This window comes from Ammospiza nelsoni, chromosome 6, assembly GCF_027579445.1.
Source record: "Ammospiza nelsoni isolate bAmmNel1 chromosome 6, bAmmNel1.pri, whole genome shotgun sequence".
NCBI classification, from domain to species: domain Eukaryota; kingdom Metazoa; phylum Chordata; class Aves; order Passeriformes; family Passerellidae; genus Ammospiza; species Ammospiza nelsoni.
The window spans coordinates 11,617,886-11,642,629 of NC_080638.1; the positions used below are offsets into that span (position 1 = coordinate 11,617,886).

The 24,744-nt window shown below is 60.5% G+C and overlaps 2 protein-coding genes across 2 annotated transcripts; one reads left to right on the forward strand and one right to left on the reverse strand.

Annotated features, from left to right (window-relative positions):
• Positions 1–13: 13 nt before the first annotated feature.
• On the reverse strand, positions 14–18,924 carry B4GALNT4 (beta-1,4-N-acetyl-galactosaminyltransferase 4). The gene is made up of 20 exons (XM_059474293.1): positions 18,772–18,924; positions 12,054–12,160; positions 10,411–10,524; positions 10,240–10,335; positions 9,940–10,030; positions 9,511–9,611; positions 9,140–9,207; positions 8,724–8,802; positions 7,501–7,567; positions 5,904–6,047; positions 5,644–5,753; positions 5,321–5,421; positions 5,005–5,087; positions 3,199–4,414; positions 2,785–3,092; positions 2,475–2,628; positions 2,090–2,162; positions 1,845–1,998; positions 1,506–1,632; positions 14–529 (listed from the first exon to the last, which is right to left on the reverse strand). The coding sequence occupies exons 1-20, from the start codon at positions 18,920–18,922 to the stop codon at positions 415–417; spliced, it is 3,459 nt and encodes a 1,152-aa protein (XP_059330276.1). The 5' UTR covers positions 18,923–18,924; the 3' UTR covers positions 14–414.
• Positions 18,925–20,662: 1,738 nt separating this feature from the next.
• On the forward strand, positions 20,663–22,176 carry LOC132074588 (dispanin subfamily A member 2b-like). Its single transcript, XM_059474484.1, has 2 exons — positions 20,663–21,188; positions 21,667–22,176. The coding sequence occupies exons 1-2, from the start codon at positions 20,985–20,987 to the stop codon at positions 21,868–21,870; spliced, it is 408 nt and encodes a 135-aa protein (XP_059330467.1). The 5' UTR covers positions 20,663–20,984; the 3' UTR covers positions 21,871–22,176.
• Positions 22,177–24,744: the final 2,568 nt, after the last annotated feature.

Here is a 24,744-nt window from a genome sequence, read left to right on the forward strand (position 1 = left end):
GTGGGTCCTGGAAGGGGAACAGGAGGGTTTGGGCAGCCCTCATGAGCTCTTAGCCCCCCCACCAAAACTCAGCTCCCCAGCCTGACACAGGGATGAGGTACTGGGTATTTTGGGGAGGGGCAACACAGGAAAGGAGCTGCAAAGGGATCCTGGATGTCACAATTGCACCTCCAGTGTCCCCAGCCTGGCACAGCCCTCCAGAACCCAGCAAAGCCCCCGGCACCCACCGGCACGAAGGAGTTAATGAATTCATTGCTGACTAAATTAGACCCTTAAGGACAAAACCACTGCCACCACCCTGGCCCTCCCCAGGAAAGCCACAGCAGGCACAGGTGCCCCCGTGGTGGCTCAGTGGCTGTGGTGGCAGGGGACAGGCAGGTGCCAGGGGTCAGGGGCTGCAGGCTGGGCTCAGCACTACTCCTTGGAGGGCTTCTTGCTGCGGGTGTTCCACATGCCGCGCTTGGAGTGGTAGTAGTGGTAAAAGTTCCTGAGGCGCAAGCGCTCCACCTCCAGCCCGCTCTGGAGCACCCTGCGGACAGAGAGACAGAGCTCAGGGATGGAGGGACAGGGCTCAAGGGATGGATGGATGGATGGATGGATGGATGGATGGATGGATGGATGGATGGATGGATGGATGGATAGGGCTCAGGGATGGATGGATGGATGGATGGATGGATGGATGGATGGATGGATGGATGGATGGATGGATGGATGGATGGATGGATGGATAGGGCTCAGGGATGGATGGATGGATGGATGGATGGATGGATGGATGGATGGATGGATGGATGGATGGATGGATGGACGGACAGGGCTCAGGGATGGATGGATGGATGGATGGATGGATGGATGGATGGATGGATGGATGGATGGACGGACAAGGATCAGGGATGGAGGGATGGGGCTCCCTGCAGATGGAGGAAAGAGGGATGCTGCTCAAGAGACAGAGAGATAAAGGGACAGGGCTCAGGGGATGGATGGATGGACGGATGGACGGAAGGACAGGGCTCAGGGATAGATGGATAGAGGGACAGGGCTCAGGGATGGATGGATGGATGGATGGATGGATGGATGGATGGATGGATGGATGGATGGATGGATGGGGCTCAGGGGATAGATGGATAGAGGGACAGGGCTCAGGGATGGATGGATGGATGGATGGATGGATGGATGGATGGATGGATGGATGGACGGATGGACAAGGATCAGGGATGGAGGGATGAGGCTCCCTGCAGATGGAGGGAAGAGGGATGCTGCTCAAGGGACAGAGAGATAAAGGGACAGGGCTCAGGGGATGGAGGAAAGAAGGGATGGGGTTCAAGAAATGGATGGACAGAGGGATGAAGCTCTCTGTGGATGGATAGATGGGTGTGGCCTTCCCAAAGGGAAGTTTTCCCCTTCACCAGCCCATCATCCAGCCCCTAGCCAGCTTGATGGATGTGCCCAAATCCACGTGGCTGACCCTGCTCACAGGGGTTTAGGGGCTGCAGGACCCCCAGGCTCACCTGTCCAGGAGCTCCCAGTCCTCCCCGCCCCAGCGGTCCCGGAACTCCTCCGTGTTCATCCCTCCCACACGGTCAAAGTCCGACTTGTAGATGCCGAAGAGGCCAAAGCCATTCACCTCCCAGTAGCCTGGAGGGGGGGAGCAATGAGGTAAGGGGTGGGGGCACCCCCAAATGCCCATCTCATCCCCTCTGTGCTCTCCCCACCACCTGGGAGCCACAGGGATTCCCCATCCCAACCCCTCTTCCCACCCATCCCCATCCGTGCCAGCTTCTGCAGAGGTGCACCAGGTCTTGGCCTGGTTTTGGGGTGCTCCCAGCTGGAAAGGGGTCCCTGCTCACCATTGGGCTCCCGGGGGGAGCTGCCACAGCTCAGCCTCATGACGATGGGGGCGTAGGCCAGCTTCCCCTCCACGCAGTGCTTGCGGATGCTGTCCAGGATATTGGCAGGGAAATGGATGTGCAGGTCACACAGGAACACGATGCTGTGCTCGTCCTGGGAGGGCACACACACGGGTCAGGGGAATCAGAGAGGAAGAGCCCTGCGAGAGAAGCCACAGGCAGAGCTGGTGCCTGTTCCCACTCACCTCCACCATGTCCACACCCGCCTGGAGCCCGGCAGAGCGCTCGAAATTCCCCGTGCGCCGCAGGTACTGGAACCTGGGGAGAGAGGACAGGGCAGGTAGCACTGGGGACAGACAGGGACAGCCAGGAGGGACAGGAACCACCAGCATGGGGTTCCCAGGCAGGCTCAGGTGCTACAGCTCAAGCTGAGGCTTCCCCCATAGAGTCAAGTTTCTGCACCCCCAAATCCACATGGAAAAGTAGTTTAAACCCCCAAAAATGAGGGGGAGGGGAGGGGCAGCAAGGCAGGGACTGTGCAGGCGGGGAAGGAGCAGCAGGCTGTGTGTGTGAGCACCTGTCCCACCACAGGGAGCCCCCCCAGACCCCGAGGCTGCAGGTGGGAGTTACCGGGGCAACCGGGCATCCCGCAGGGCCTTCTCCACATCCATGTCCTCGCTGTCAAAGTCCACCAGGATCACGTTGAAGTTGGCGTCCCCCGTGGCCCCGTAGAGGCCGGCCATGTCCGAGATGAACTGCTGCACCCAGCGGGCCTGGTTCTTCACTGCCAGAGACACATCCCTCAGGCTCACAGAGGAACCCTCAGCACCTCCCCCTGGCCCAACCAACCCCTTCTGAGGAGAGGTGACACCCCCATCCCGCTGGAGGCTGCTGAGGGAGCAGCACGGACCCCGCAGAGCCGTGTCCCGCTGTCACCTACCCGGCACCACGAAGTGCACCATGACGTCCTGCCTCCAGCTGAGCCGCAGCGGCCGGCACAGCACAGATTTCCCATAGAGGATGCTCCAGGCACTGGGCTGGGGCTCGGTGGCACCCAGGGCCAGCCCGTCAGGGTTGGCCTTGGTGCTGTCGTCCTGCTTGCCCTGGTGCAGGAGCACGTAGACGTACTCGGAGAGCCGCACCGTGCGCTGGCCCCGCTCCGCCAGCTCCAGCTCCAGCAGGTAGCGGTTCCCCCGCGCCGTGTCCCGCCGCTTCTCCACGTTGATGATCCTCAGGAGGGTGTAGATCCTGCCGGGAAACGAGAAGCTTTGAAATCGCCGCCATCCTGAGCTCTGCTCCCCGCAATCCGGGACCCACCCTCCGAATTCCCACCGGCATCCTGCTCCCCCCGTACCCCCCGTTCTTCTCGTTGAGCCTCTCCATGTACTGGGCCACCACGTCCACCACCTCGCTCTCGGCCAGCTGCAGGTTTCCCGACACGTTGCAGCGCAGGTCGTTCCAGTCGGAGCGCAGCAGCTCGAAGTCCACGGAGCTGACGCTGAACGTCCGCTGCCAGTTGATGGAGTCCTCCAGCCAGCCCTGCTGCAGCTCCCCTGCCTCGTAGGAATAGTCCGACACCTCTTCCTCCTCATCCTCCTCCTCCTCCTGGCCCTTCCCCTCCTGCTGCTGCGACGCAGTGGTCTCCGACACCTTCAGAAAGGACGTCACCCTCGTCCCCTCGGAGCGGGTGGCCTCGGAGGAGTTGTAGCCAGCAGTGGCCGCTGTCCTGCCCGGAGCAGGGGTCGTGTCCTCGTGGCTGAAGAGCCCCTCGGTGCCCAGGGCCAGGAGGCCGGGCAGCACCCGCTGCTTGGGCGGCCGCTCCCACCTCCTGCCGCTCTTGTGCCTGGCAGGGTCCCTCTCCCTGGAGATGTTACCCAGGAGCCAGGGGCTCCAGTGGCCGGGGAGGGCCCGGAGCTTGCTGGGGGCGATGGGATGCTTCTGCGGGGTCTTGGAGCGGAGGTGGACTCTCCTCACAAGCTTTGGATACAGGAAAACTCCAGGGAAGGCCGGCTCCTGGGCCGGGGCTTTGCGCTTCCCGGGCTGCAGCCGGGTCACGTAGACCTTCTCCTGGCTTTTCCGGGGCTTCTTGTCCTCGCTGGGAGCCGCTGGCCTGCTGGGACCCGGCGTTTTGGCTTTGCCACCAAAGATGGGCACGGAGAGGTGGGGCTGGAGGTGCTTTGGAGATGCCGCCGGCAGCCCCAGCTCATCCTCCTCTTCCCCATCCTGGGGCAGCCAACGGAGCGCCCGGCGCGGGCCCCGCTCCGGCACGGGATCCCCCTGGAGTGCAGCTGGAGGGCTGGGGGTGCCCCATGTCCCCCCCAGCTGCCTGGGGGTGCCCCACGTGCCCCCCAGCTGCCCGGGGGTGCCCGGCCCAGCCTGTGCCCGGCCCCGCTGCTGGCGGAAGCTGTAATAGTCCAGGTCATCTCCGTAAGCCCCGGTGACCGGCGCAGGATCCTTCCCTTTGGCTCTGGGTGCCGGCCCAAAGCTCCGCTCCTTGGCCTCGGGAGGGGCGTCTGTGGGCTCAGGGCTGTCCACTCCTTCCTCTTCCTCCTCCTCGTCATCCAGGAAATCTAGGGAGTGAAGGCAGAGATCAGTACCCTGAGGCAGAGTCTGATCCCAGCAGGAGAGGAACCTGAGAGTGGCTGAGGTGAGGGAGCAGAGCTGGGGCACCAGGGGGACGCCCACCCAGGAACACCCACACAGGGCTGGCAGCTCCAGTTGCTGCCACTTATCCCCACCTCAAATCTCAGCACCAATCCTACTCCATCCAGGAGCAAACCCGACCTGCCAGGGCTTTGCTAAGCTGCAAATTCACCAAGGCAGGCTCTGAACAGCCTCTGGCTCCCCAGGAGCACCCCCAGGCTCCACACTGGGTCTGGCTCCTGCTGCCACTGCCGAGGCCAATCCAGGAGATGCTGGAGGGACAGCAAATCCCAACCCAGTGTCCTGCTTCCCACACCCCACACCGCCCTGTTGTCATGCCAAGCAGGATGCTCAGAGGGGTGCTCTGAGGGATGCTGCTCTGCACAGCCCAGCCCTCCTGCAGCCTCTGGCACGGCTGGAGTCACTCCAATGAGCCACAGATCTGAGGAGATGAGCTGCCAGCAGCAGGATGCCGGGAGCTCGGCCCCGTGCCCAGCCATGCCTCACTGTGACTCACTGTCAGGGCCAAGGAAGAGAAACGCTCGCTGCCGCGGATCCTCCTCCTCCTCATCCATCTTCATGTACTTGTAGAACCCAAACCTGGGGATGAAGAGGGAGGGTGAGGGCCTGGGAGAGGGAGGAGTGAGGAGGTTCCCAAATCCAGGAGCGCTGCCAGCACTCAAGCTGCTGCACGCCTGGGAGATGGGGATAGAGCCAGCCTGGGGTGGCCCTCCCATGGGGACAGGGACACGTGGCTGAGGATGCATCATCCCAGCACTGCTGACATCAGCCCCCTGTGCACAGCACCCCAAAATCCCAGCCCCAGTACCTACTTTTCCAGGTAGAGGGGGGACTCCCTGTAGAAGCACTTGTTCTCTGTCTCCATGTGAGTGAGGCGTGTGAAGTCGTTGGGATACACAAACGAGAGGTAGACCTGGGGGGTAAATGGTGCCGTGTCACCCCAAGGAGTTGGGGACCCGAGGCCACCACCAACACCTAAGTGACCCAGTACTTCAAACACAGGGATTTAACCCCAATTCTCCCAGGCTGAGCCAGTGAGAGATGCTTCCCGCTGGATTTCACCCAGCTGGGAACATCCCTGGGCTCTGCCATGTCCCCATGGGGAGCGTGGCCCTGTCCCCAGGGAGACACTTACGAACTGCAGGCCCTGGTAGCGGGCGATGGGGAAATCCTTCACCACGTAGGTGGGGCTGTAGGCACAGGGCACCAGCACGTTCTCCACGCGGGACGCCTCGATGGCAGGGGCTGTGGAGAAGCCCAGAGCATCCCAACATGTTCCCACACACCCCAGCAGAGAGGCCTCCGCTCAAGAGATGGGCAGAGGCTGGCAGGGATGCCCAGAGCAGCCTCTGTGCTCCCCCAAACCCCACCAGGGACGCATCCTCGGGCACTCACTGAGGAAGAAGGTGTCTCTGGGGTCAGCCTTGAGCATGTCAGCCCCGTGCTCGTCCTGCTGGGCCTCCCAGAGGTGGCTCCCACTGTGGCTGGCCAAGGTCTGCGGGATGTGCTCCACGTGGTTCATCTTCAGGGACGACTCATCTGCGGGACAGGGCCGGGCTGAGCCCCCGGGCACACCCTCCAAGGGGGCATTTCCAACCCCTCCTGCTCCCAGGGAAAGCAATGCTGCCCTCCCAGCCATCTCAGAGACCCTGTGACTAATCAGCCTAATGATTATTGCATCCACTAATGAGGACAGGAGAGGGCACGGCTGATCCCAGCCAGGCCTCCTGCTCCCATTACCACAGCCTCAGAAAGGAGGGGATGCTCAGGGCTGTAACACAGGGGTTAAACCTTGGATGTCCTTCCTGCAGGTACCTGCAACACGAGCTGGTTTGCTTCCTACCCAGGCATGAGGGTGGCACGTCACCCTTGGCCACCAACCAGCCCCCAGGAGGTCACCCTGCTCCTGTCACCTCGGCCATGCTCCCATGGGTGCTCCCTTCCCTGCTGCAGGGCCACAGGGAAGCAGGATGCCCCTTCCCCAGCCCCAAATTCTCCTTCTTGTGGCAGGGAAAGGCTTCCCAAATGTGTCCCTGCAGCTGGCTGGGGTGGGGCTGAAGCCACTGGAAAAGAAGGGAAGGGAAGGGAAGGGAAGGGAAGGGAAGGGAAGGGAAGGGAAGGGAAGGGAAGGGAAGGGAAGGGAAGGGAAGGGAAGGGAAGGGAAGGGAAGGGAAGGGAAGGGAAGGGAAGGGAAGGGAAGGGAAGGGAAGGGAAGGGAAGGGAAGGGAAGGGAAGGGAAGGGAAGGGAAGGGAAGAAGAGGAGCTCTGCCTGCTGCTGGCAGCCCCCAGCAGGGAGGGGCTCCCCAGGGCTGCCATGGCTTTGCCTCAGGGTGCTGCTGGGTCTGAGGGAGCAGGGAAGCAGGAAGGAGGAGCAGGAAGGAGGAGCAGGAAGAGCTGGTGCTGAGGGACAGGGATTTATCTGCACATCATCCATCTCAGGGGCACCTGCATCAGCAGCACTGGCACCCCTCATCCCTCTTGTCCCCAGGGATGCTGCCTGCCCCCTCCTCCTCATGGACACCTCCCAGGGCAGGAGCGATGGCCACTCCCGCTGCGTGCGGAGTGCCAGGGCAGGGCCCATCCATCACAGCCCTCCCTGCTGCCAGGGCAGGGGCAGCAAGCACAAGATCTATAGATTTAATTAAAACCTCTGCCATCCATCCCCGCTTCCACGACAGCTCCTCGTAACTCAGGCCCCGGAGCCAGAGGGCTCTTGGCAGGCAGGACGAGCCTGGGGCACCAGCAGAGCTGCGCTTCCACGCTGTGGTGACTGCACAGCCCACTTTTAGCAGCATCTCATCTTGCTCCCAGCATCAATCCTACCCACTGCAGCCCCTGCAGCCCTCCTTACAGCAGGCAGAAATCCAGTGGGGGGATTCAGAGGCTGACATGTCCCCCCAGGACCCTATTTCCCAGGTTCTGCTTTCCTTCCCATCTCTCCCAGCACGCGCAGCCCCTGGAGAGCCTGCTGGCCGTGGCACCTGGCCCTTACCTGTGTACAAGGAGATGTAGGAGGAGTCAATCACCTCAAACTTCAGGCTGGGGAGGAAAACTCGCCACTGGGAAAAAAACAAAAGCGGATGGGGAATGAGCAGAGGGGTGGCAGGGGTCAGGATGCAGCTGCCCAAGCCCAGCACCCACAATGGGTCCTCCCTGTGCACAGCTCCCAGAAACTTCCCTGCAGAAGAGAAGCCAGAGAGAGGGCTGATCCTGCCCCATTTCCCACAGGGTTTGGGATCCCTGCAGGGTTGGAGGGAGAAAGGCTCCTGTGGGGGGTAGGATACAGGCTCATGCTGGCTCCCTCTGGGACTGCCAAAACTCCTGTGACCAAAGGGCTCCTTTCCTCACTCCAGTGCTTTATAAAGAAGAGCTTGCCTTGATTTAAGAGGGTCTCCAGAGCTGCCTGCCCTGATTTAACTCCAGCATTTTAAAAGCCAGTCTGGAGCCCTTGTCGGGACAAGCCCTTCAATGCCCCCGGGGCGAGACACATCAGGGTCCTGCTTTTGTTGTGGATGCTGTTGTTGTCTCTCTCTGCACAGCTGAGAGCTTTTTCTGCACGGCTGAAAGGCTTCACTCCCTCCCTCCAGCAAAAACATCCCATCTCAGAAACATCTCCCCCATCTATTTGCTTTCCCCACTATTTGTTTTTGCCCAAAGAAACGCAGATCTTATCAGATAGAGGGGATGGGGAGGAAGGGGTGTAGCTGGCCTCCCTGATGCTTTGCTGGCACCAGCTTGATCCCAGTGATTAATGAGTTCTTGGGAGAAAGGAAACCTTTGCTAACGAGCCAACATCTTGCCCTCAGCCAGCCTGAGCCCCTGACACATGCTCCAAGCTTTGCCAGGGCTGTGCTGCCAAGGCAGGCAAGTTCAGATTCGAAACCCATGGTAATTCCAAGGGGGAAAAAGAAGAAAACAGGGAATGGGAATGGCTCCATCGTCTGGGCCACCTCTCTCCCACTGCTGGGATGCAGCCTGCAAGGTGGGACCTGCCTGTGGGGGCTCTTCTTGCCCATGAGAGTCCATGGCAGGGCCACCAGCAGGAAAGGAGAACAGCACTCCATGCATCCCAGTGCTGGAATGACCAGGGAAACAGTGACACTGACTTGTCCCCACTGGCAGCCGTGGGAGGGGGAAACCTGGCTTTGCTCCAGGATAAAGCCCTTGGGGACACACATGGAAAAGCCCTGGCATGGGGGGTGGGCATTTACTCACCCCAACCTCCACGTGGTCCGAGCCCCGGTCGTCCTGCTTGTGCAGCAGCTCAAAGTAGTAACGTCGGGAGGACATGAGGCTGCAGGGGAGGGGACACAGCTGTCAGAGCCCAGGGCCAGCCTGGGAATGCCTCCCTGTCCTGCCCATGGGTGGGTAAAACCTTCCTGAGGCAAGGAGACAGGCAGCTGGGGAGGGTGTCTGCTCCCCATCCCAATGCTCCCCGTCTGTGGGATTGGGGGCACACTGTGACATCCCTGTCCTCATCTCATCACCTTCAAACCATGGGTCTGGGGTCCAGCCCAGCCCCACGTGCCTTTTGGGAAAGGAGCACGGCCCAGGGAGGTCAGAGGCAGCACCTGCATGTCCCAGACTCCATCCCCATGGGATGATCCCCATGGACACACGGACACACTCACCGCAGGGGCTTGGACACCTGCGAGCTGAACTTGGTGAACTCCCCCGGCGCCGTCCACTCAGTGCCCAGCTGGGAAGGAAGGAGGAGATGAGAGAAGCAGGACACCATACCAAAGCCCAGCAGCTTCCCATTACAGGAATTAACCCCAGGGAAATCTGGGAATAAATATTAAAGCTCCTGGTCTTTGGCAGCTCCAGCCAAGAAGGGACCAAGGGGCTCCTCTGGAAGCCAAGCCAGGCCTGGCCAGGGAGGGGAGCAGGCAGAAACAGCCTGGCATTCCCAAAGGAGCAGAGAGGCAGGAGAGCTGCCCCCAGCACAGGCACACACGGATCCCTCCCCCTGGAGCAGGACAAGGCAGAGGTGGTGCCATACCTTGCCCACAAATGCAGCCAGTCGGGAATTGGAGGGACTGTCGTCAGAGCTGAGCCAGAACTCTGAGTTGTCATCTGAAGCCACAGAAAACTGGAAATCCCCTGCAGAGAGCCATGGAGAGGGTCACCACTAGGGACACAGGGACCCTGGTGGTGTGGGATTGATTCTATTGCCTTGTGGTGAGATGGGGAACAGGGATGGGGCCATCCCAGACCTCACGTCATGGCTCTGTCCTGGATGGGATCAGGGCTTTGCCTCCCTTCAAAGCCACAGGGAAAAGGGGCTTTGTTTCAGAAGGATCCTCCTGCCCAGGAACCAGGATTTGGGGCCCATCTCCGAGAGCCTTTCTGTGCTCCTGTGGCCAGGAAGGGGAAGGACACAGCATCTCCACGTTGCTGCATGGGGGAAAAGCCACACTCCATCACTCACCATCCTTGAAGGGATGGATGTAGCCGAAAATCCTCAGCCCATAGTTCTTCCACTTGGGAGACACAGCCAGCTTCTTCACTGTGGTGCGGGTCTGCCGAGGAAACAGGCGTGGATCACCTTCTCCATGGTATCCTCCTCCATGGATCACCTCCTCCATGGTACCCCAGCCTCCCACACCCACAGAGGGGGCCCCATCACCTCCCCAAGCCAAGTCCTGCAAGCCAAGGTCCTGAGGAAGAGCAGGGGGCACCCAGGGAGGGATGTATGGACCCTCCCACCAGTTCCTGTACCGGGACTCACGTGGGGGAAGAGCGGGAAGTGGAGGTTCTTCCTCAGGTGCCTCACGGCCCCGCCACACCAGTCCTCGAAGACGTGCAGATTTGCCTTCCCTTTGTACTGTGGGAGAGGAGAGAGGGCTCAGTGGGGCTCCTGCTCCTCCCCATGCCCTCCCAGGCCACTGCCCACACCCACCTGCTCGTTCCAGGGCAAGGCCTGCTTGGTCAGGTTGAGCTTGGGGTGGGCGCTGGCGCGGCTGGAACGTTGCTGGCCTCTGGAAAACCAGGCATCCCCGTCCTGCCCGTCGCTCTGGGGAGGCACAGAGGGACACAAGGGATGGGTGATGAGGGCCAGCATGGCCTGTGCTTGTGGGATGGCTCTGAGCACCCGTGGCTGCCCAGAGAAGCTGTGGCTGCCCCATCCCTGGAAAAGCTCAAGGCCAGGTTAGACAGGACCCGGAGCAACCTGGGCTAGCAGAAGGTGTCCTTGCCCCTGGAAATGGATGGGCTCTAAGATCCCTTCCAACCCCAAACCATCCCAGGATTCCACGATCTAAACACCTCATTTTGAGCCTTGCCTAACCAAGGCAAAAGATTTCACGGCTCAGGGCAAAGGAAAACAGGAGGTGGCACAAAAATATTGGCAAGGTGTCCCAGGCAGCAGTTTCAAAATGTTCCAGCTAAACTTGTTTCCCTTCCTCTGCCAAAACTGCTCCAAAACAGTGAGTTTTCTGTTCATCCAAACTGTTTGGCCAGTCTTGGAGGCTGCTGGGATTTTGGGCTCTCTCTCTCTAAAAACACAGAGGGAGCAGGATGCCTCTGCACTCACCCTCTTCCTTTAAAGGGGATTAGGTTAATCCCATTGCTTGTATCTCGTAATTTAGAGATTAAGTGAGCATTTACCTGCCTGCAGCTCGCTGATGAGTGACAAGGAAGAGCCAGGGGCCCCTCCAGAGCATTCCCCTCTTCCTCAGCTTCCCCAGAGCATCATCCCCCTCTTCCTCCACCCCCCACTGTCACCACAGCACAGCCCATTTGGATGCACAGTGCCAGGGAGATAATTAGCAAACTGCCTAAACAAACTCATTAGAGCCCCGGAGGAGGGAGCAGTGCCCTTGGAAGACCTCACAAGGAGGGAGGGTTTTGTGCCAGGCTCACTGGAAGGATTCTCCCTCCTCCCAGGAAAAGCCAGGATGCAATTCCTGCTGTGCCCTCTGTCCTGACCCAGCACCAGCCTGTGCCTCCTCTGGGCACCTGAGGTTCCCCCTTTGTCCATCGGTCCCTTATTTCTGAGGAGTTGGGATAGGGCAGGGAATACCCTGTGGCTTCCCCCTTCCTCCATCCCACCTGGCTGCCTTGCTAGGAGGCCTCCTGGTGACAACAGGATGGACAGGGACAGCAGGGCCTTGGTGACCTGCTGGACAGTGGTCAGGGCACAGCAAGGCCTTCAACAGGGACAGGGACAGCAGGGTGTCCCATGGCTACAATTCCAAGTGCCTCCTGCCTGCAGGCTCCACCTGGGGTGTAGTGGCTCTCCAGTCCAAGACAGAGCAGAACACACAAGAGCAGGTGGCTCTGCCCAGAACAGCAGGAACTGCAGAGCAGATGAAGCTGGGCCCTGCCCAGGGAAGCTGTGACAGGGCACATGGAGTACAGTGTGGGATATGGGGGGGATATCCCGCCCCGTTTCAATGGGATATTAGAGGGTTCATCCACTGTGAGGCCTGCTGGCAGAACCAGAGGTTCTAATGCACCCCCAAACCCTTGGATCCCCTCAGCTGGACGAGACCTGGAGCACTGTGCCCGCCGTGACCTCCGCAGCCCCTCCTGCCCCGTTACCATGGGATCTTCCTCGCGGCTCTCGCTGGAATCCTCGGCCTTCCTGCGCCGCGCCGGGGCCGCCGGCCGCCTCCCCGGATCCGTCACCTCCCCCAGCCTCTCTCCATCTGCCAGAGAGCACAGGGGGTCACACCACAGCCTGCACCTCTCCTGGGGACACCCCTGTCCCTGGCACGGGGGACAAGGACACGGAGAGGGGGCCCTGGCTGCAATTCCCCTCATTCCATCTGCACTAAGCAGCTTTGCAGCAGCTCATCAGCAGCAGGTTTAATTACACCCCCCACAGCTCCCAGCCCTTTACATAAGAGGTTCTGGGATGGGCTGCTGGGGTCTTGCTCCCCTTCCATCCTCAGGGATGCATCCCTGCTTCCTGCCCCTCCAAATCCCAGCTCTCCCAAAGCATCCCACAGCTCTACCAACAGCACACCAGCCCCAAACCCCCTCAGACACCATCCCCTCAAACCATGTCTCTCTTCAAAATCACACTGACATCAAAACCTTGCTCCCAGACCCATCAGCTTCGTTAATTAATGTGCTGAGTTAATTATCCCCAACTTTTGACTCCTCTCTGCAGTTCCTTTTCCTTGGGCAGGCAATTTTAAACTAGCCCCCGCTTCCCACAAAACAATGGTTCAGACCTGGAAAATGTTACTTTGGGGGGGGGGGGGGATGACATCCTCTTTTTGTGCCACCCACCCCAAAACCCAGGGGGATCCACAGTTCAATCCAGAGTCAAGGGAAGCTCAAGGCAATGCTTGGAGAGGTGGGTGTCCAAGAACCACCTCCACAAACACCTGAGGCTCCCCAAAAACCAGCAATGAGGAGGAGCCCCAGGTGTGCTGAGCAGCGACCCCCACCATGGGAATTGCAGGAAAGAGGTCACAGACCCACTTCCAAGGGTATGGAAAGATGTCCCTGTCCCTCCAACCTCCTTCCCACCCCCAGCAGGTCCTGGGGGCTCCCATTCCCAGAATGGAGCAGCCTCAGTGACTGCCAGGCCAGGGAGGGGCTGGGGGTGCCCGGAGCCCCCCGCCCCACGCCTCCCACCCCATTGGTATTCCAGCGGCTGCGCTGCCGGCGTCTCCTTGGAGATGGCAGCACAAATCCCATCCCCACGGCAGGGACAGGAAATTAAGCTCTAAAGCCCCTTCTTCTGCTCCCGGCCATTCTTCAGCCCCTGGCAGCCCCAGCTGGCTCCTGGCAGCTCCCCAGGCTGCTCCCTCCCCTCTCCCAGCCCCATTCCCGCAGCCATCCATCCCTCTTCCCTGGGCAGCAGGGTGACGGGAGCAGCAGCACACACAGACAGCAGCATTCCCACATTCCCAGCGCTCTGATCCAAGCATCCATCACGGCCAGGAGGAGCTCAGCGCCCCCAGGGGACCTGCCCAGGGCTGGGAGTGGCTCTGTGGTACCCGCTCAGGGAGTGTCTCCCAGCCTTGGAGGAGATAAACCTGCCTCTCATGAGATCCTGTGGGATTTGCCATGGACAGAATTCCCTGGATGGCAACCTGAGCCAGCAGCCTCCCTGGGATGGCTGGATGTGGCCACCCTGCTTCACTCTCCTCCATGTCAGGACTGTGAACTGGAGGGGGATTATTTGATATAAATTGGGTAAAAACCAGGAGTTAATCCAAGCTCATCCTTGGAGCTCTCAGATCCCAGAGCCACGAGCCTCCTGCTTACTCCCATCCGTTCCAAGGGGCTCCCACATCCAGGGAGGAGCAAAAGCACCAGCAACGCTCCAGAAAAGGCTTCTGGGCTTCCCTGGCAGTTTAAATATTGGAAAGTGGCTTCTGATCAGGCTCTGGGGACCTGGGAACCAGTGCCACGGGGATAAGGGGTGGGGATGGGCAGTGCCTGGTGCCAATGAGCATCACTGCCCAAAAATCCTGAGCTCCTTGATCCCAACCACAGCCCTGTGGGAGGAGCAGCTCAGAGGCAGGAGAAGAGGAGGAAGAAGGATTCCAGCTCCTCCCAGCATCCCAGCAGGATGCAGAGCAGCTCTGCTGTGTCCATTCCCTCAGCCAGCCTCCCTCAAGGACCAGAGAGGGCAGGACAGGGACAGGGGAAGCTCTGGGGACAAGCTGTGGGCTGGGGATGCTCAGGGAAGGGATGGAGGCACTAAAAGCTCTTTCCTGGAGCGACACCGATGCTTTGGGAGCAGGGAGGAGCAGGCAGGAAGCACAAACCATGGCACAAAGCAGCTCTGAGTCACAGCAGCCTCCAGACAGGGAGCCAGGATCCTCACCCTGGGGAGGAGGCCATGGATACCAGGGACCCAGGCAGGGCACGGAGCGATGCCTCCCATGGGAGAAGCGCATCCCGTTATCCCGGCCCTGGAACTCCGCTGGGAAGCACAGAGAGCCTTTCACATCCCACCTCCCTCCTCCTCCTCCCCAGCTCCAAACACAGCCCCTTTCTTCCAGACCGGGGTTTCTCCTGGCCCTTTTCCAAGCCCTGCGACGTGGAGGAGACATCTAAACCCTGACACAGCTGCAGCAGAGGTGGTGGCAGCAGAGGTGGTGGCAGCAGAGGTGGTGGCGGTGCCTTCCTCAAACCCAGAGGTTCCATTCCCAAAATTTCCCCCCTCGGAGCAGGAGCATCCCTGCAGGAGCCTCCTAACGAGGTGTTGAGTAATTATACTTAGTGATAAAGGAATCAACACCACAAATCCCCCTGTCGGTGCCACAGAAACACGGGACAGAAATCCCAGACAGAGAGTGGTGGCACGGGCTGGGTGACAGCCGGTGACAGCAATGGGGAGGAGGGGAATGGGGTTTGTGACCACCCTGGACACCCCTGGGCGCTGCTGGCACCTGTCACTGCCTTGCAGAGGGAGCTGGAGCAGCCAGGGGGGTTTGAACTGCCTCCCCCATTCCTGGGCTGCTGTTTTCCCACTCGGTGGCAGCACTCTCAGCTGGAGCCGTGGAAATCGATGGAATCGCTCTGGCTGCTGATGGAGCTGCCATGAGACCACTCCAGCTGACAAACACCCACCAGGAGAGGCAGCTCCGACACTTCCACGCTCATCATCAGCATCTCAAATCCCTCCCAGGATTGGGCAGCTCCCAGACTCCCTGACTGTACATCCAGTGCCCCTCAACCCCAGGGAGAGCTGGATCAGGACCCTGCTCCATCCCAACAGGGATGATGCTCAGCTCACAGCCCCCAGCACAAAGATTTGGCTTCCTGGGATGCAGCCTCTGGAGGAGGTCACGGTGAAATTCTGGGAATTTTAGGGTGCGTTTCACCCCAGAAACATTCCAGCCTCTGAGCTCCACGTTGCCTGTGGGGTCACCATCCCAGGTTCAGCCTCCCAGCCTCTTGCAGCAGCTGGTTCCTCATCCAGCCAAAATCCCTGTCCTGACAGTGCCAAGGTCCCTGACACCTCAGGGACTGCTCAGTCCTTCCCAAGGAGCAGCTCTGGAGAGCCCCAGCTGCAGGCACAGGGAAAGGGATGGAGGGGAGATCCAGGGCAGATCCCAAACACCAACACAAAGAGCTCCTGGTGCTTGGGAAAACCCATCCCTCACCTCCCCTGGCTCCAAGGGATGGTTTTGGGGACCCTCCAGGTGCCAAGGGGGCTGGCTCACAGCCAGGCTGGGACAGTGCCACCCTGGGGTGCCACTTGTGCCTCTGAAGAGCCACATTTTTGATTCTGAAAAACCCAAAACAGGCAGGTGCCAAAGTTTTCCCATTGGGCACCCCAGAGGAGCAGGGCATGGAGCCTGGGGCTGTCCAGGAAGGGATTCCCATGTGGAAAAAGGACCCCAGTGACACCCAAACCAGCCTTTCCCAGCAGGGATGGGAGACTGGGGTGATGCCAGCAGAAGAAAGAGCAGCTCCCAGCCCAGTCCCAAATCCCACTGCCCTTCATCTTCAAAGGGCTCTCTCATCCCCTTCCCTACCTGCTCCTGGCATCCCTGACAAAAAGGATGAGCCCCACACCAGCTGCAGCATTCCAGGCTCCCAATTAAAATCAAAGGACCTGCAGAGATGGATCCCAGAGGGACACATTACCCCAAACCCTCTCCCCAAAAATGGGTCCCTGGGGACAGAAGAGCCAAGGACAGGACACAGAGCATCCATCCCACTGCTGCCTCGGGATCAGGGGGTTTGGGAGCCCTCTGGAGCATGGCAGAGGGGTGACCCAGGCCATGCCATGTCCAGCAGGCAGAGAGAGCCCCACTCCATCCCTGACCTGGCTTTACCCCCCTTGAGCGCCCATCCTGTGCTCCCCCAATCCCCCAAAACCTCACTCCAGGCTAAACCCCAAACCCCACACCCCCTCTGCCAGCCACTTCAGGGCATTATTGCCTTTTTCCCCAGTTCTTTTTTCCTTTTCCATCCTTTCCCCACCTGGCACATCCCCATTTCCACCCCATTGCCTCAGCGGGTTTCCAGCCGGGAGAGCTGGAAATGGCCTCATTATTTCCACTGAGGAATCCTGTGCTCAATTAGCCAGAGAAGGGTAATTATCTACTTGGAGAAGATGAGGAAAGGGGGGGGATGTTTTATCAGGGACCAGCCCAGCTCCCAGCCCAGCCCCTGGATGCTCCAGGTGTCAGCAATGGCTGGGACATGGGAGCCCTGGGATAATCCCACTGGGATAACGCTCCCAACCCCACCTGGCTGGGTGTTCCCCACTTTACACCCCCAAAACTGCCTACAATCCTCATGCCCTGCACCTGCAGCCTCCAGCTGCTCACTGACATCCTGCTTAATGAGTAATTAACCTTTTTCCTTGTTAATTAACCAGGCAGCACCCCTGGCACAGACAGACAGGTCCTGGCTCATGGTGGCCAAATCCAGAAATCATCTCCAAGCTCATTTTGGTGCACACACCCCTGGGGTGCTGCTCTTCCCCCAGACACTTGCAACAAGTTTTTTTTCCTTAATATGGTTTATTTCCTATGACCTATTTGGGATTTTTTGTTTGTTTTGTTCTTTTTTTTCACTCCATTCCATGTTTTTCCACCTAAAACACTGCCTGCCTCTCCCACTCTGGCAGCAGCAGGATGAGGTCCATCTGTGCATGGCCAAACCCTTCCCCAACCTCCATCCAACCCCTTCCCACATCCAAAAAGGCCGAGTGGGACCTAAACTCTGCCTCTCCCACACCTTCACCCGGGTTTTAGGAGCCCACTGGAAAATCCAAGGAGCATCCCAGTTGGATCCAGCTTTCCCTGGAGAATCCCCCACCTCTCCACAGCCAAGGAAGGTGCCCTCCCCATGGCAAAGGGCAACATTTTCCCCTCCCAATGTACTTTCCCATCTCTGTCCCCACCTCCCAGAGACCCCGTTCTCCACCAAAGCCCAGCTCCCCTCACTCCCACTTTGCAGCCATTGCACCCCCTCCCTTCCACAGCAAAACCTCTGGAGCATCCCTAGGAGCCAGCCGGGATGCAGGGACAGCAGGGATGGGCACCTGGGAACGTCCCTGAGCATCCTCCCCGCAGGAAAACCACGGCTCGCCCCCCAACACCCGCGGGAATCCCATCCATGGTGTTCCCAGGGATGGGGACAGCGATCCCAAGCCAGGGTCTGGCCAGAGGACACACAGACACGGCCGTCCCAATCAGCAGCGGGGCCAGGGGGAAGCACCTCGGGTGGGGGTGGGAATACAAGGAAAACCGGGACACCGGGAAAAGCCCTCGGGCACGGAGGATCCCGCAGAGAGCCGGCAGCCCCGGTGCTCTCCCCTCCCTCTCTCCCTCCCAGCCTCATTTCCTGCCTCGCTCATTCCCATTATCCCGATTTCACCGCGAGGCCCAAAATTTTGCAGGCTCATGCTGCTGCTGCTCCGCTCGGAAACTTTGGGTTTTCCAGCCGGGAGGCTTCGCCAACCCCCGGGGCCGCTGGGACCCCCTCGGGAAAGGCTTTTCCTCCCAACACATCCCGGCCTCTTGGCGTTTTTTAGGACACGTTTTTTTTTAGGCGAGGTCGGTCCCGGAGAACGGCGCGGCTCAAGTTTCGCCCGGCGAATATCGCGAGTGGCTTCGTGTCCCCCCGGGCTGCCCAGGGACAGCTGGCCCGGGAAAAACGGACCGAGCCCCGGGGCACCTGTCCCTCCGGAGCATCCCGGAATCCATCCCGGAATCCAGCCCGGCCGCTACCCAAGGGAGGGGGACAGAAAAATGGAATTTTGGGTATTTTTACAGTAGAGAAGTACAGGCTGAGAAAGTGCTGGGATGGGATGGGATGGGGGGGTTGGGAAAGGATGGGAGCGTTGGGAAGGGATGGGAGAGCAGATATTGTCCCTTCCAGCAGGGCGAGCGCCTATAAATGGCCTCTTTGTCATCTCAGCCAAGGCAGCGGGTGGAAAAATGAGGACGGAGCGAATCGAGGGGGGACAATGAATGTCCCGGCCGCTTTGGGGGCCCTCCTGGGTGTCCCCCCATCCCGAAGGGCCAACGCCGGGGCGCGGAGCCCACGGAGGGGTCCCGCTCGCCCCAAACCCACGCGGGTGCTGCGGGACAGAAACACAGCGCTGGAAATGGGGGGTGCTCCGGGTCCCCAGCGTGGCAGGGGGACCCCCGAACCGCAGGTGCTCTGACAGCACAGTGCGGGGGGAGCCCCGGCGCTCCCTGGGGACCCCCAAACCCCAGATGCTCCGGTAGCGCGGAGTGGCGGGGGAGACCCACCATCCCTCGGGGACCCCCAAAGGCCCCCGAGGCCCCGCTCCGAGGGCTGCCGGGGACCCGCCCGCCCCCGTTACCTTTGCCGTAGGCGAAGGGGAGGCGCAGGGCGCGGCCCTGGCGCACCAGGCTGATGTGCAGGTAGGTGAACCAGGCGGCCGAGGTGAGCAGCGCCAGCAGCAGCAGCAGCTTCAGCTGCTTCCGGAGCTTCTTCACCGGGAGCCGCGGCATCCTGCCGCCCGCATCGCCCCCGCCGCCACCACCGCCGCCGCCGGGCTAACCCCGGCCCATGGGGCCCCCCGCCCGTCCAGCCCGCGCGCTCCGGGCCGGCCGCGGGGCGGCTGCGGCTCGTGGGGCCGGGGCTCGGTGCGGGGCTCGGCGGCCCCGGGCCCGCCGGTGCATCGCCCCCCCCGCGCCGCGCCCGCGGGGGGAATGAATGAGCGGGCGCTGCGCGCGGCCACGCCCCCGACCAGGAGCGACGGCCCCGCTGGCCAATCGCAGCCCGCCCACCGCGGGCTCTCCGCCAATGGGCGCGCCGCGGAGGCGGGGCCTGCGGAGGCGCCGCGCGTCTCCACGCCAACGGTCCGGCAGCCCCGCGGGGCGCCGCGGGCGCGACCATGAGGGGCGCGGGGGGAAACCGAGCCCCCGGGGCTGTCCCCGGCCCTGCGCGGCGGGAGAGCGGGGCGGTGAAGAGGCGGAACCGAACGAGGTATCCGTGCCGAGGACGGAGGGCTCGGCGCGATTAGTGACGCGGGTCTCGGCCGGGTCACCCCCCGACCGCTCTCCCCCGGCGGCGTGGATGGTACGTTCCCGGCCGTCAGCGGCGGGGGCTGCAGCGCCCGGGCCGGTCCGCGGGGGGGCGCTATCCGCAGGCACGGACCGCACCGGGATCGTCCTGGGCCGATGAGTGCGGGCATCCCGGGATCAGGGCTGGGATTCCGGGATCGTCCCAGCAAGATGAGTGCGGACATCCCTGGGAGCATCCCCCCGCTGGGTGAGGGGGTCCCATGGGGGGTGCGACCCCCCGACTCCCACTCGCTGCGAGTCCCATGGGAGCTGGATCCCCAGGATCGCCCCAGCCGGATCCCCCGGGTCACGGCTCTGTGCCCTCTGCTCATCCCGGCCACAACTCGGTGCCCCGATCTGCCGGCCGGTTCTTCCCCCTGCAGCTCAGGGCTGGAAAATAACGGGACTTTTCCCTCCTCCGCCGTCCCACAGGTTGAGGCAGCGTCCCCGCCCTGCTGCGGCTCAGGGTAGGGGTGAAACCACGGGAGAAATTCGTCATTAAAGGAAGAAACACACGGCGGGGGAAACTAGAGGGCACCAATGCCCTGGGCTGAGATTCCCAGAAACCAAATCCCAATTTCCAGGGCGGGGCCATGCTCGTTCGGTTTATTTAATCAGAAACACTCCCAGAGTTGCCAGGAAAAGGTTCCAGGACAGCGGATCCTGCGGATTCCGGTGCATTAACACGGTCCAAGCACACCCCGAAGCCTGAGAGGGGGATTCCTTTAAGGGCAGCCCGAGCTTTCCAGGGATCCCAAATGGCATCCCCAAAAAGTGGCACCCCCTGGCTTCAACCCTGTGTTTGTGGGATATGGAGGTGGGCTTGGGGCTCTGCAGGATTTGGGTATTTCACAGGGATTAGGGACAGAGAAAGAGTGGGAAAGAAGAGGAAAGAAAAAGAGGATAATGAAGGAGCTAGGGGCAAAAAAAGGGGAAATGAAGGGGGCATAGAAAGGCGGAAAACTGAGGAAAAAAAGGGGGAGGAAAGAACAGGGTAAGGAAATAAGCAGGCAAAGAAGGGACAAAACAGGGGGAAAGGGAAGAAAAGGACAACACAGGTGGCAAAAAAAAGAAAAGGAAAGAATAGAATAAAGGATGAAGGGAGGACAGGGGGCAAAAAAGGTGAAAAAGGTGACAAGGAAAGGGAGGAGAAACAAGGGGGTAAAGAAAGAAAAGGGAAAGAAAACGGTGAAGCAAAAAGCGGGCAAAGAACAGGTAAAGGTGGAGCTAAGGAAGGAAGCTGGCAATAAAGGGGCAACAAAAGAAGCGGGGAAATGAGTAAAGAGGAGGATTAAGCAAGGAACTAGGAAAGGGGCCCGGGGTTTCCCCGGCGCCGAGGAGGAGGCTCCCGTGCCTCACAGGGGCGTCCGGAGGGGCGGTCTGTTCCCGCTCCGTCCCAAATCTCGAGGAAACGAAACCGCGGCGCTGCGCCCGCCCCGCGGCGCCTCCACCTCCCGGAGCCGCACGCGTTCGCAGGTGCCACCACAGCTGTCCCCCAGCCCGAGGCATGCAGTCGCCGCTTCCGCCCTACGAGGTGCTGCCTACCGAGGTGAACATGGAGGAGATGCCCCGGAGCACCACGGTGGTGGTGGAGGAGACGCAGCAGCAGCAGCAGCCGCCGCCGCGGGACCACCTGGTGTGGTCCCTGTTCACCACCCTGTACGGCAACTTCTGCTGCCTCGGCCTCCTGGCATTCGTCTTCTCCGTCAAGGTGAGGAGCCCGGGGGGACACCGCGGGTGGGGGCCGCCCCAGGGACACCCACGGAGTCCCGGACATCAGAGACACCCACCGAGCCCTGGACCTCAGGGACACCCACCGAGCCCCCAGCCCGGGATGCCCCATGGACCCCACTGAGCCCCCGTGGACCCCACAGAGCTCCCCGTCCCAGGGTGACCCATGGACCCCTCAAACCCCAGACCAGAGGGTGTCCCAGGGTACCCCACAGAGTCCCCTCTTCATGGAGCCCTGACCCCAGGGAGTCCCCTCTTTACAGAGCACTGACCCCAGGGAGTCCCGGCTACGAGTTCTGCAGGGTTTTGGGGCAGGGAAGGCAGTGGGCACCTCAGGGTATCCCCGGTGTTTTGGGGGGTTCAGCCCGGTCTGGCACCTCCAGCATCTCTCCCACAGCCCTGGGCCCCCCGGGACCCCCCCACCCCACTCCCCTGACTCTGCCTCTGCCTGTCCCCAGTCCAGGGACCGCAAAGTGCTGGGTGACTACAGCGGGGCCCTGAGCTACGGCTCCACGGCCAAGTACCTGAACATCACGGCCCTGGTGATCAACATCGTCATCGTCATCCTCGTCATTGTCTTCGTCTCCCTGGCCTTAGCCGGGGTCTTCAGCCCCCGCCACCCGTACGGGCCGTACGGGGGGTACGGGTACAGCCGCACTTAAGTGCCTGCCCTCCTTGCCCTCGGGCTGTGCTTCTCTCCCCGGGCTGGAGCCAAAATCCACGACAATCCACGACAATCCACGTGCCTCGCCCGGAGCCCGCTGCTCTCCTGTCCCTGTCCCTCCCCACTCGGAGCTTTCGTGGTGGCTGGAGCTGCCTGGGCATGGACACGACGCCCCCGAGAGCAGCTGAGCACCCCAGCCCTGCCACAGCCTGCTTGGAGCCCCAGCTGCCTCAAAACAATTCTGGGGAGAAGCGCCTGGTTCAGAGAAACCCTGCTCCCTGAAATAAAAGTTTCTTTTACTTTTGCCGTGTCTTGGTTTCGTATCATTGAGGATGTGGTTTGGGGTTTGTTCTGCAGCAGCTTGGCAGGATGAGAAACGGGGTCAGCCCGTGGGATGGGCCTGGGGGAGGAGGTGTTTGAGGGTCCCCAGGAGCAGGGGAGAGATGAGAATCTTGACTCCAGGTTTCAGAAGGCTGATTTATTATTTTATTATATGTATTATATTTTTTTAAATTATATACTAAAGCTACATTAAAGAAAGAGAAAGGAGACATGAGAAGGCTATCAAGGAAAGGAATGATAACAAAATCTTGTGACTGACCAGAGACACAACACAGCTGGACCTGTGATTGGTCATCAAGTAGAAACAGTTTGTGTGAGACCAATCAAAGATGTACCTGCCACATTTCGCAGCAGCAGATAATTATTGTTTGCATTTCTTTTCTGAAGCTTCTCAGGAGAAAAATCCTAGCGAAAGGATTTCCATAAAATGTGTCAGTGACACCTGAGGGAGGTGAAAAGTGTCCCCCATCACGGAGACACTGCTCAGGGGACACCACAGGCACCCTGAACCTGGATGCTGCATCTGCACGGGCAGTGAAGCTCTTGGAAGGGTCACACGAGGGTGAGGGTGGGAGCTGATCCCTGCTGGGCGTCACCAGGAGCATTCCCATCCTCACCGGCCCTCAGGAGGGGCTGGCAGCAAGCAGAGCTGAGGGCAAGCTGGCTTTGGGGGGGCAGGAGGTGCAAAGGGCTTGAGCAGGATGAGCTGGAATGGGACTGAGCAGGGCTGGAGAGGCTCCCAGAGGAAAGGGCCGGTGGGTTCTGCTGCTCCACCCCCAATCACCCCACCAGGGCTGGATTGCCCATCTCCCCCTGCAGCCAGGGGAGCTGTACGATGCTCACAGCCCCCATCCCACATGCCTGGAGCCCCGTTTGCCTGGGCACAGCCGCCCATGTGCCCGCAGCAGGAAGCAGGGCATGAATTCCGTGTCCCGCCTGGCTGCCATGCGCAGCCTTCGCTTTCGCTATCAGCTCATCCCAGCCCGCAGCTCCCTCCCTTTGTGCTCCGGATTCCCTCCTCATCCCACAGGGGAGCGAGCTGCGGCCAGAGGGAGCCGCACCAAGCACCAGGAGTCCCTGTCCCTGTCCCTGGCTGGCAGGGCGGGATCCTCACACTTCGAGGGTGCCACACGTGTCGCTCCCTGCCCAGCCCGTGTCCCTGCCTGCCCGGCCCCGGAGTGGCCCCGGAGGGGACGTGGGCAGCCCTGGCCCAGCCCACGTGGCAGAGCCCCGGCCCTGCAGCTGGCCTGGCTCCCCCTTCCCCTGGGCACCCCTGGCCCTCGGCAGGGCCCGGTCCCGGGGGCTGGGGCCCCGCACGGAGGGGAACAAAAGCGCGATTTTGCCTCTCCCCACGAACATGGGGCTCCTGCCAAGACGCCACTCGTAAGATGTCAGAAATCCCACTCACAAACACAGCGGATATTTGTTGCAGGATCGCTGGCACGGAGCCTCCGGTGAATCATTTTCTGCTCTGCTTTTTTCCCGGAAAACACGGGCTCCTTGCTGCAAAAGGAATCCGCTGCCAGCCCAGCCCCAGGCTCGGCCTGCCCAAAACTAGCGCGGCCAATGGGACCTCAGGCCAGCAAAGGCCGCTGCTCCAAGATCCCCATTTCCCCCTTCTCCCTGTTTTTATCAGCAGCTTCCGGCACAAATCTAAAGGGCAACCCCACACAAGTTGACACGGAAAAAATTGACCCTTTCACATCCCAAAACAGCCACAGGCAAAGGCTCCCTCCCTCCCTCCTGTGACCACCCCAGGCTGCCATGGACAGCTCCCGCAGCCCACCTGCCACCCAAACTCGGGAGGAGAACAAAAACCCTCCAGCACGACGCTTGTAGTGACAGAGAATGAGGCATTGCTTTGTCCTGGCCAGGACATGCCATGGAAAACATTCCCATCCACGCATAGTTCCTTACATGGTGTTTCCCATGTCTACACGGACAAAAAGCCAAAGAAATTCCCGTTCAGACGTCTTAAATTACACTTAGGAATTGCACTTACACTTGAGAATTACAATTCTTAGTATTAGATCTCCTATCAGTTCTTGATCCCTTCACCTTCGAATCCCATTTTTCGGTTCTCTCAAGGATTGATTTCCCAGACAGGGAGGCGATGTTGGTTAATGGTCGCTAATGGTCCCTAATATTCGCTAATGTTCTCTAATGCTCTTTTGGCAACTCCCAATCTGTGCCTGTTCAGATCACGGCCCTCTCCCGATGAGCAGAATCTTTCGAAGAAAAACTTGATTTCCCCTCCCCTTTGGCATAGGCGAACAAAATCCTGATTAATGTTGCATTAAAAAAATTAAATTTTTTATCATTTCAAACATCCCCTCCAGTCCCCTCGGAGTCCTCAGGGCTCTCCCAAACCCCTTTAAGCCCCCCAGGGTCCCCAGGGCTGCCCTGCACCCCCAGCCTGCGTGGGCTGGGGGTCCCAGCGGGCCGTGCCCCCCCTCCCCCTGCGGGGCGGTGCGGGGCCGGTCCCCCGCCCTGAGCGAGCTCCGCTCCCGTTCCCGGCGCTCATTCCCGG

Excerpts from the sequence above, each read along its gene's own strand:
- B4GALNT4 (XM_059474293.1), bottom strand. The coding sequence starts at position 18,922 with ATGCCGCGGCTCCCGGTGAAGAAGCTCCGGAAGCAGCTGAAGCTGCTG. Across the intron at positions 9,208-9,510 it reads TGGCTGCATTTGTGGGCAAG|CTGGGCACTGAGTGGACGGC; the intron begins GTATGGCACCAC and ends CTTCCTTCCCAG. Across the intron at positions 4,415-5,004 it reads TCTCTTCCTTGGCCCTGACA|ATTTCCTGGATGACGAGGAG; the intron begins GTGAGTCACAGT and ends TTCACTCCCTAG.
- LOC132074588 (XM_059474484.1), top strand. The coding sequence starts at position 20,985 with ATGCAGTCGCCGCTTCCGCCCTACGAGGTGCTGCCTACCGAGGTGAAC. Across the intron at positions 21,189-21,666 it reads CATTCGTCTTCTCCGTCAAG|TCCAGGGACCGCAAAGTGCT; the intron begins GTGAGGAGCCCG and ends GCCTGTCCCCAG.